Here is a 10,665-nt window from a genome sequence, read left to right on the forward strand (position 1 = left end):
AGGGGGATTTATTTACTTCATGTGAGCTGGTTAATATATGTAAAGGGTTCAGCCTAGTGCCTGGTCCAGAGATAGCAGTGGTCATTGTTACCCCATAATGGCATTGGTGCAAGTCCTTTCCTATCTATCCTGTCACATGCCTCATAGCCATTTATATAGGCAAGGCAGGCATTAGGCTGCCCATCTTGTAGATGAGTAAACTGAGGCCCAGAGAGGGGAAATACGTTGCAGGTCAATAGCAGAGTGGAGGTCTCTGCACAACTCAAATATGCCACAGTGCCTCCTTGTGGAGAGGAGGCCAAAAGCAGGGCTGAAATCATTCTCTTGAAGAGGTGTCAGAAGTGGGATTGCCACCGGGCTGATGTAATATTTTTAGATATGGCCAGGAGGACAACAGGCTAAGTTTTTAGCTGAGAAGTGTCCTCTAAAAGGCAGAAGGCAGAGACTCTAGAGGACCTTTGAGTTAGAATGTGTCTGAGAGTAACTCTTCCAACTTCTCACGTATGTACAGGTATCTCTAAGGGGCTGACCTAGGAAGGCTCCTTTCCAATGGCCATTGATTGATCCAGTCCCACAACTGGAAAGCTTACAAGAATTGGGTTCAAAGAGGGGATTACACTTGATAATTACAGAAGGACCACCTACTTCTTTTTTTTTTTTTTGAGACAGAGTCTCGCTCTGTCACCTAGGCTGGAGTGCAGTGGCATGATCTCGGCTCACTGCAAGCTCTGCCTCCTGCGTTCACACTATTCTCCTGCCTCAGCCTCCCGAGTAGCTGGGACTACAGGCGCCCGCCACCACGCCCGGCTAATTTTTTGTATTTTTAGTAGAGATGGGGTTTCACCGAGTTAGCCAGGATGGTCTTGATCTCCTGACCTTGTGATCCGCCCACCTCGGCCTCCCAAAGTGCTGGGATTACAGGCGTGAACCACTGCGCCCGGCCAGGACCACCTACTTCTTAGAGGAAAGACAGTGGGAGGTTGCTTAGGATGTGGGCCAAGAGGGTCAGAGATTTTGCTTCACCTGAACTCAGTGGGGCTTCTCCAGGGATATTAACCTGGACTTTAAGGGTCAGAGTGAGTCCCTGGGACTGGTCCAGCCTGTGCAGGATTCAGACGGGAAGAAGGTGGGGATTTTTCACCTGGAGAAAGACAGGAATGTCCCACACAAACCTAATTTGGCATTGTCCCCTCCCAAACTTCCACCCCTCCCCATAGCTTAAAAGTGTTGGGGTCTTCTCCAGTTTAGATGGGGGAACAAAGAGAACCAACAAGCTGGAAAAAACGATTTGAGGCCTTTGGCCTAGTCATCATCCAGGCCGATTTCTCAGAACCACTACTTTCTCTTCGGCTACTTTGCCCATCCCATAAAAGAACCCCAAATCCTTCCTGTTGATTCCTCAGTAGGTCCCAAGTTTCCTTCCAGAAACTCAGAAGGCACCAGAAGCTGAATTGCAAAGTTCGTTAGAGCACAGACTCTGAATTAAAGAGCTGGGTTAAACTCCAGGCTACTCCCTTAGTAGTTGTGTGACTTCTAGCAAGTGACCTTACCTGTCTGAAGCTTGGTTTTCTCCCAGTAAGATGGGGTAGTACTGCCTAAAGGGGTATATGGCATGTATGAGGTGTTCCATAAATGGAGCTTATTGGCAGAGGATAAGTCACAGGCCATGCCCCGCAAGGGGATGCACGAAGACCCTCTGAGAGCCAGGAAGGGAGTACGCTGCTCTCTGCTCCGGGACCGGCAGTGATCCGGACATCTGGGTCCTCCCAAGTCGGGCGGGCTGCCCCAGGGAGGAGGGGAGGGGGGCGAGCCTGAGCGGGCGCCTCGGCCCGCAGGAGGTCTGCAGCGAGCTGTGGTGTCTGAGCAAGAGCAACCGGTGCATCACCAACAGCATCCCGGCCGCCGAGGGCACGCTGTGCCAGACGCACACCATCGACAAGGGGGTGAGCGCCGGCCAGGGCCCCCAACCGGGCCACGCCCCCGATCCACCTCCCGAGTTGGCCACACCCACCCGTCTGTCCTTTGGCCTATTGTCTGCTCCCTCCCGTATTGGACACGCCCGCCATCTATGCTCCCTCGGCTGCGGGCACGCCTACTGCATGCTCCTTCCCTCGTTGGCCACGCCCGCCGTCTATGCTTCCCTCGGTTCTGGCCACGCCTACTGTTTGCTCACTCCGGCGTTTTCCACGCCCACCGTCTAATTTCCTCGTCTCTGGCCACGCCTACTGTTTGTTCTCTCCCTTATTGGTCACGCCCATCCCCTGTGCGCCCCTCGGCTCTGGCCAAGCCTACTGCCTGTAGGCCCCTCCCCCGACCTGAAGCCACGCCCCTCCTCGTCTCCACGCTTATCGTGGTCCGGTCTACACCCCTCCCCGTTCAGCACGCTGTGCTCAGGCCACGCCTCTCGCTTGTAGCTTGTCTGTCTCCCAGACCACTCTCCTACGTAACCTAAACCTGTCCCTATCTTCAGACCCCGCCTCTGCCCATCCCCTTCCCGCCCCATCCTGAAGAGGCTGAGATCTCTCTGGCTGGGGCCTGGTGTGGGGAAAGGTGCATGGGGCCCGCGAGTGTTCTCCGGGCTGGACTCACGCCTTCCTGTCTCCCTCAACTCAGTGGTGCTACAAACGGGTCTGTGTCCCCTTCGGGTCGCGCCCGGAAGGCGTGGACGGAGCCTGGGGGCCGTGGACTCCTTGGGGCGACTGCAGCCGGACATGTGGCGGCGGCGTGTCCTCTTCCAGCCGTCACTGCGACAGCCCCAGGTCAGCCCTCAGGACCCCCACCCGGAAGGGCAGCGGGACCCCCGCCCCCATCTCCCCCTGCCTCATCTCTCTCCTATCCCACCACCCCTTCCAGGCCAACCGTCGGGGGCAAGTACTGCCTGGGTGAGAGAAGGCGGCACCGCTCCTGCAACACGGATGTGAGTTCCCCCAAACGTCTTGAGGAGTGGGGGGAGGAAGCATTAAAAAAAGCTATCAGAGGCCAGGCACGGTGGCTCATGCCTGTAATCCCAACACTTTGCGAGGCCAAGGCGGGCGAATCACCTGCGGTCAGGAGTTCGAGACCAGCCTGGCCAACATGGCAAACTCCATCTCTACTAAAAATGCGAACATTAGCCGGGCGTGGTGGTGGACTCCTATAATCCCAGCTACTTGGGAGACTGAGGCAGGAGAATCGCTTGAACCCAGGAGGCGGAGGATACAGTGAGCCGAGATCGCACCACTGCAATCCAGCCTGGGTGACAGAGCAAAACTCCAACTCAAAAGAAAAAAAAAAAAAAGCTATCAGAGTGCTTCATCCAGGCACCTGCTGCCTCCTAGGGAACCTGCAGCTGCCACCCCTCTCTTCCCTCCTCTCCCTAACCCCCACCACCTTCCCATCCCCAACGCCTCCTCCTCAAAGACCTGGCCCCTTCCAGCTCTCTCTTCCTCCTGCATTTAGACCACGAGCCCCCACCTTGAAATCACTGCTTGGCCCTCACAACCCCCTACCATCCAGTCTGTCCCCTCCCTTTACAGCCCAGCTTCCCCTGAAGAGTCCTACCCCTGCCTTCTGTCAGCCCCCAAAGTTGTAGCTGAAGCTTCCTCTCACCAAACCCAGTGACAGGTGTCTGTCCTCTGCTTGTGCCCTCAGCTGACCTGGGACCACCGGTGAGCAGCAAGAAGTTTGCTGGGGAGGGGGTGTTTCCGAGGGCAGTGAGAGCTTTGGACTTCTCAGCCTCCTATCTGGGGGGAGCCAGGTCTTTAGAGAATCCACATGCTGGCACCTTTTATAAACCCTGATCCCAGCCGGGCGCGGTGGCTCAAGCCTGTAATCCCAGCACTTTGGGAGGCCGAGACAGGCGGATCACGAGGTCAGGAGATTGAGACCATCCTGGCTAACATGGTGAAACCCCGTCTCTACTAAAAAAAAAACAAAAAAAAAAACTAGCCGGGCGAGGTGGCGGGCGCCTGTAGTCCCAGCTACTCCGGAGGCTGAGGCAGGAGAATGGCGTGAACCCAGGAGGCAGAGGTTGCAGTGAGCCAAGATTGCGTCATTGCACTCCAGGCTTGGGCAACAAGAGCGAAACTCTGTCTAAAAGAAAAAAAAAAAGGCCGGGCACGGTGGCTCACGCCTGTAAGCCCAGCACTTTGGGAGGCCAAGGCGGGTGGATCACAAAGTCAGGAGATCAAGACCATCCTGACTAACACGGTGAAACCTCATCTCTACTAAAAATACAAAAAATTAGCCGGGCGTGGTGGCAGGCGCCTGTAGTCCCAGCTACAGGCGTGAGGTAGGAGAGGCTGAGGTAGGAGAATGGTGTGAACCCACGAGGCGGACCTTGCGGTGAGCCGAGATGGCACCACTGCACTCCAGCCTGGGCGACAGAGCGGGACTCCGTCTCAAAAAAATATATATATACAAAAATTAGTCAGGCATAGTGGCATGCACCTGTAATCCCAGCTACTCAGGAGGCTGAGGCAGGAGAATCACTTGAACCCAGGAGATGGAGGTTGCAGTGAGCCGAGATCATGCCACTGCACTCCAACCTGGGCGACAGAGTGAGATTTTGTCTCAAAAAAAAAAAGAAAAGAAAAGAAAAAACACGCAAGCAAGCAAGCAAGATTCCGTTGTCTGGAACCAGAAACCCAGGTGTGTCCTGCCCAGTTCACCCCCAAACCTCTAATGCAGGATCCAGTCCTATCCCAGATGTGTCTAAATGCCCAGCCCAGGCTACCTTCCAGGCCTAGTCTCACCCAGACCATCACAGCCTCCTCCCTGGCCTCCCTGCCTCTAGCCTCCCTCCTCCAGCCCATCCTTCTCTGAGCACCCCTTTTCTGCTCTGATTCCATCCCCGCAAACCTGGTCTCCCTCCATCTCTCCTCTCCTGCCCCCAGGACTGCCCCCCTGGCTCCCAGGACTTCAGAGAAATGCAGTGTTCTGAATTCGACAGCATCCCTTTCCGCGGGAAATTCTACACATGGAAAACGTACAGGGGAGGTGAGTGTGGGACTCCGAAGGCCGTGGGGCTGTGAAGGGCCGCTGTGGGAGTGTCCATCAGCCGGTGGATGAATGCAGCATCCCGGGGTCTGCCCTGAGCCCTGTCCCCACCCAGGGAGCCAGAGTACCCAGGATACGGTACCATGGGGGTTCGACTGGACGCTAGGAGCCCCCAGTCCCTCTGCCCGAGCTGCCCATCCTCTTGGGTCTGGGGTCTGTCCCTCTTGACCTCACTCCCCTTGGGAGCGAGGAAGGAGTTCCAGGGTGGCCTGGCCCATGGTGTGACGGGGCCGTGCCCCCCAGGGGGCGTGAAGGCCTGCTCGCTCACGTGCCTAGCGGAAGGCTTCAACTTCTACACGGAGAGGGCGGCAGCCGTGGTGGACGGGACACCCTGCCGTCCAGACACGGTGGACATTTGCGTCAGTGGCGAATGCAAGGTGGAGGGGACTCCCAGGGAGGTGGAGAGGGGATGGGGAGCGGGGCTGGGTTAGGGGGTCGTCTCGCTCACCCCTTCTCCACGCAGCACGTGGGCTGCGACCGAGTCCTGGGCTCCGATGTGCGGGAGGACAAGTGCCGAGTGTGTGGTGGTGACGGCAGTGCCTGCGAGACCATCGAGGGTGTCTTCAGCCCAGCCTCACCTGGGGCTGGTGAGAGCCTCCAACTTCCCTCCCACGCTCCCTGCATGGGCCAGCTGGCTGTGGGTGGAGCTAATCCCACTGCAGTAGCTGAGAACACTAACTCCTCAGACCCCAGGGGCCCCGTGGAGTGTCAGGAGTCCCGAAAAGTCCTGGGGGCTCGGCCAGGTGAAGTGGCTCAAGCCTGTAATCCCATCGCTTTGGGAGGCTGAGGTAGGAGGATCACTTGAGACCAGGAGTTGAGACCAGCCTGGCCAACATGGTGAAACCCCGTTTCTACTAAAAATACAAAAATTAGCCGGACATGGTGGTGAGCACCTGTAATCACAGCTACTCAGGAGGCTGAGACATGAGAATTGCTTGAATCTGGGAGGTGGAGATTGCAGTGAGCCGAGATCACCCACTGCACTCCAGCCAGAGCGAGACTCTGTCTCAAAAAAAAAAAAAGAGTGTCTCAGGAGATGGGACCCTGAATCTCTCTCCTCTGCCTCCTGGAGGAGCTCCCGCCATGTCTGGGTGGAAGCGAGTGTCACTTTTCATCCTCCGTGAGCCAGAGGAGCTGGGGGAATGTTCTGTGCCAGCAGGGAAAGGCTTCCTATGGAAGGGGATATTCAGAGAGTGTCGAAAGCATCTTTTCCAGCCTGGGCTTTGGACGAGTGAGAGAGAGCCCAGGGAGTGGGCAAGAGGGGAGGAGGCTCAGGAAACATCTGGTAAGGCCGCAGAAGCCGAGTGTGTCCAGGTGAGGCAGGAGCAGGTTGCAGAGTCTGAGTTTCCTTCCCCAGGTAGCGTCCCATTGGGGTTTTATAATAAGCAGCCTGGTCACTGGCATCAAAAGTGAGACAGGCATGGTGGCTCACGCCTGTAATCCTAGTGCTTTGGGAGGCTGAAGTGGGAGGATCCCTTGAGCCCAGAAGTTTGAGACCAGTCTGGGCAACTCAGGGAGACCCCAACTCTACAAAAAAAAAAAAAAAAAAAATTGTTTTTTGAGACGGAATCTCACTCTGTCACCCAGGCTAGAGTGCAGTGGCTTGATCTTGGCTCACTGCATCCTCTGCCTCCCAGGTTCAAGGAATTCTCCTGCCTCACCCTCCCAAGTAGTCGGGACTACAGTTGTGCACTACACGCCCGGCTAATTTTTGTGTCTTTAGAAGAGATGGGGTTTCACCATATTGGCCAGGCTGGTCTGGAACTCCTGACCTCAAGTGATCCACCCGCCTAGGCCTCCCAAAGTGCTAGGATTACAGGTGTGAGCCACCACACCTGGCCAAACGCTACAAAATTCTTTTTGGGGGGATCTCGCTCTGTCACCCAGGCTAGAGTGCAGTGGCGCCATCTCGGCTCACTACAAGCTCCGCCTCCTGGGTTCACGCCATTCTCTTGCCTCAGCCTCCCCAGCAGCTGGGACTACAGGTGCCCACAACCACACCTGGCTAATTTTTTGTATTTTTAGTAGAGATGGGGTTTCACCGTGTTAGCCAGGACGGTCTCAATCTCCTGACCTCATGATCTGCCCGCCTCGGCCTCCCAAGGTGCTGGGATTACAGGCATGAGCCACCGCACCCGGCTACAAATTGATTTTAATTAGGCGGGTGTGGTGGCATACACCTGTAGTTCCAGCTACTCGGGAGGCTGAGAGGCAGGAGGATCCCTTGAGCCCAGGAGGTCAAGGCTATATAGTAAGCTATGATCGCACCACTGCACTCCAGCCTGGGTGACAGAGTGAGATCCTGTATTAAAAAAAAAAAAAAAAAAAAAGCTGGGAGGCTCAAACCGGTAGTCCCAGCACTTTGGGAGGCTGAGGCGAGAGGATCACTTGAGCCCAAGAGTTTTGAGACCAGCCTGAGCGACTTAAGGAGACCCCAACTCTACAAAAAAAAAAAGAAAAGAAAAAGAAAGTTTTTTTTAGTTAGCCAGGTGTGGTGGCTCATGCCTGCAGTCCCAGCTACTCAAGAAGCTGAGGTGGGAGGATCACTTGAGCCTAGGAGTCTGAGGCTACAGTGAGCCAAGGTCACTCCACTGCACTCCAGCCTGGGCAACATAGAGATCCTGTCTCCAAAAAAGAAAGAAAGAAAAAAAAAAATCCCAACCCAGCCATTTCCTAGCAGTCAAACCTGGTCAAGTTCCTTAACTTCTCTGAGCCTCAGTTTTGTCATCCCTAAAATGGGGATAATGAAACACCTGGTTCACAAGGGTGGGGCAGGGGTGCAGTCAGATGTGCAAACGTTTAGTGCAGTAACAGCTGTTACCCTCATGGGACAGGGGAGGCAGGCAGGTGTTGGGGACATGCCAAGTGGGTGACATCTGAGCTCTGCTGTTCAGGGTACGAGGATGTCGTCTGGATTCCCAAAGGCTCCGTCCACATCTTCATCCAGGATCTGAACCTCTCTCTCAGTCACTTGGGTGAGCAAATGGTGGGGAGGGGATGAGGATTAGGAGTCAGTGGGGAGGGATATTTCAACATGTCTGGAATTCTGAACCCTGCACTGTCCCCCAGCCCTGAAAGGAGACCAGGAGTCCCTGCTGCTGGAGGGGCTGCCCGGGACCCCCCAGCCCCACCGCCTGCCCCTGGCTGGGACCACCTTTCAGCTGCGACAGGGGCCAGACCAGTTCCAGAGTCTGGAAGCCCTGGGACCGATTAATGCCTCTCTCATCGTCATGGTAACAGGGAGACTGGGGGCAAGGTGCAGCCTTTGGAATTAGAGACTCCATGATCCTTACACTGACTGCCGCCCCCTTCCAGGTGCTGGCCCGGACCGAGCTGCCTGCCCTCCGCTACCGCTTCAATGCCCCCATCGCCCGTGACTCCCTGCCCCCGTACTCCTGGCACTATGCACCCTGGACCAAGTGCTCGGCCCAGTGTGCAGGCGGTGAGGCCAGGGATGGGGGCAGCACAAGATACCTGGGCTGAGGTTCTCTGGGCCGGGAGGGGCTGAGCAGGCCTCTCACCCTCCCCCAGGTAGCCAGGTGCAGGCGGTTGAGTGCCGCAACCAGTTGGACAGCTCCGCGGTCGCCCCCCACTACTGCAGTGCCCACAGCAAGCTGCCCAAGAGGCAGCGCGCCTGCAACACGGAGCCTTGCCCGCCAGAGTGAGTGCCGCCAGGGGGCAGTGTTGCTCAGGGTGGGAGGAGAGTGCTCCCTGGAGTCAAGAGCGAGTGCTCCAGGGGGGTGGGGGCCAGGTTAGTGCAGGATCAGAGTGACAGTGGGCTGAGCGCTGCAGTGATGGTTCTATAGGACTTATGGGGGAGTCCCAGGTAATAGTGCCCCCAAGGTGGCGGTCAAGGTTGCATGGCCCTGAAGTTAGAATGATGGTGCTGCCTGATTTATTTGTCCTTAGGGTAATGCACCTCGCTGCCCCCAGTCTGGGTGCAGGATAACGATGCCCCAAGTGTGGAATGTGGAGGTGCTTGGTGCCGGTATCCATATGAGGCTGGGTGTTTGGAAGGGGAGGGTAGGCTATACTGCCCCCCTGCTCTCGTATTAGGACCCCCCTGCCCTGCTTACTTGCTCAGACCCCTTCATCTCCTACAGCTGGGTTGTAGGGAACTGGTCGCGCTGCAGCCGCAGCTGCGATGCGGGCGTGCGCAGCCGCTCGGTCGTGTGCCAGCGCCGCGTCTCCGCCGCGGAGGAGAAGGCGCTGGACGACAGCGCATGCCCGCAGCCGCGCCCACCTGTGCTGGAGGCCTGCCACGGCCCCACTTGCCCTCCGGAGTGGGCGGCCCTCGACTGGTCTGAGGTCAGCCGCCCCCTTCCTTCGCGCCCACTCCCTATGCAGAGAGGGGCAGGGACTGGGATGCCCAGGTGGGGTGTCCACGGAGAAGCCTCTGCGCGGTCTCCAGGTTAGCTGTCCCGTCCTCACTTCGCACTGGGGCAGCACCCTGAGCACGAAACGCCCCTTCCAACTGCAGTGCACCCCCAGCTGCGGGCCGGGCCTCCGCCACCGCGTGGTCCTTTGCAAGAGCGCAGACCACCGTGCCACGCTGCCCCCGGCGCACTGCTCACCCGCCGCCAAGCCGCCGGCCACCATGCGCTGCAACTTGCGCCGCTGTCCCCCGGCCCGCTGGGTGGCTGGCGAGTGGGGTGAGGTAGGAGGGTGAGCCTCAGAGGGGTGGGTGCCAGGGCAGGGGCTGCGGGGCAGCAACTGAGTGGTGCCCCCTCGCAGTGCTCTGCACAGTGCGGCGTAGGGCAGCAGCAGCGCTCTGTGCGCTGCACCAGCCACACGGGCCAGGCGTCACACGAGTGCACGGAAGCCCTGCGACCGCCCACCACGCAGCAGTGTGAAGCCAAGTGCGACAGCCCAACCCCCGGGGACGGCCCTGAAGGTATGTGGGTGACCAGCCAGGGCGCGCCAGGAGGGTCCTGGCCAGAGCCAGCCACAGAGGGCATTGGGGGTCCTGACTATTCATCCTAGAATTTCTGGAACCTCTGAAATGCGTTGCTCTGTCTCTGCCAGGCCGTCCTTCACCATCTTCTTCCTGCAAGCATTTATTAAGTGCCACTGTATGCTGAGTGTTCCAGGCAGCCGACCCTCTGTGCACTAAAACTTGTGTCATTTCCCCAGTCACTTTCACAACCTGTACCTATTCATCTCCACCTGTAGCACAATTTACTGAATATTTTTCCTTTAAATCAGGTTTTCAACCTCAGGCACTAGTGACATTTTGAGCTAGATGATTGTCATGGGGAGCTGTCCAGCGCATTGTAGGGTTTTTGTTTGTTTGTTTTTGTTTTTTGGAGAGATGGGGTCTTGCTGTGTTACTCTGGTCTCCAACTCCTGGGCTCAAGCAATCCTCCCACCTCGGCCTCCCAAAGCGCTGGGATTACAGGCATGAGCCACTGTGCCAGCCTGTAAGATGTTTAGTAGCATCCCTGGTTTCTACCCACTGGGCACCGGTAGCAACCCTCTCCCAAGTTATGACAACTAAAAATGTCTCCAGACATTGCCCAGTGTCCCCTGGGGGGTCAAAATCGATCACTTTCCTTGAGAACCACTGCTTATAAGTATACACATTTTTTTCTGCCTAGGTAAAATTTTTTATTTTTTTTATTTGCATTT

At 56.9% G+C, this 10,665-nt stretch overlaps 1 protein-coding gene across 4 annotated transcripts in view; it reads left to right on the forward strand.

Annotated features, from left to right (window-relative positions):
* ADAMTS10 (ADAM metallopeptidase with thrombospondin type 1 motif 10) overlaps window positions 1-10,665 on the forward strand; it is a 36,395-nt gene that overhangs the window by 21,502 nt on the left and 4,228 nt on the right. For 2 of the 4 annotated variants that reach the window (XM_026455561.2, XM_026455562.1), the window contains 13 exons: window positions 1,836-1,943; window positions 2,614-2,759; window positions 2,854-2,917; window positions 4,875-4,977; window positions 5,281-5,414; window positions 5,501-5,624; window positions 7,932-8,012; window positions 8,107-8,270; window positions 8,353-8,479; window positions 8,569-8,698; window positions 9,141-9,345; window positions 9,518-9,694; window positions 9,772-9,931. In XM_026455561.2, the coding sequence (XP_026311346.1) occupies window positions 1,836-1,943; window positions 2,614-2,759; window positions 2,854-2,917; window positions 4,875-4,977; window positions 5,281-5,414; window positions 5,501-5,624; window positions 7,932-8,012; window positions 8,107-8,270; window positions 8,353-8,479; window positions 8,569-8,698; window positions 9,141-9,345; window positions 9,518-9,694; window positions 9,772-9,931 (1,723 nt within the window). Of the gene's footprint in view, window positions 1-1,835; window positions 1,944-1,973; window positions 2,760-2,853; window positions 2,918-4,874; window positions 4,978-5,280; window positions 5,415-5,500; window positions 5,625-7,931; window positions 8,013-8,106; window positions 8,271-8,352; window positions 8,480-8,568; window positions 8,699-9,140; window positions 9,346-9,517; window positions 9,695-9,771; window positions 9,932-10,665 lie in introns of those variants that run through there. The other 2 variants (XR_003309677.1, XM_026455563.1) reach the window with 2 other exon arrangements.

This window comes from Piliocolobus tephrosceles, chromosome 21, assembly GCF_002776525.5.
Source record: "Piliocolobus tephrosceles isolate RC106 chromosome 21, ASM277652v3, whole genome shotgun sequence".
NCBI lineage: Eukaryota > Metazoa > Chordata > Mammalia > Primates > Cercopithecidae > Piliocolobus > Piliocolobus tephrosceles.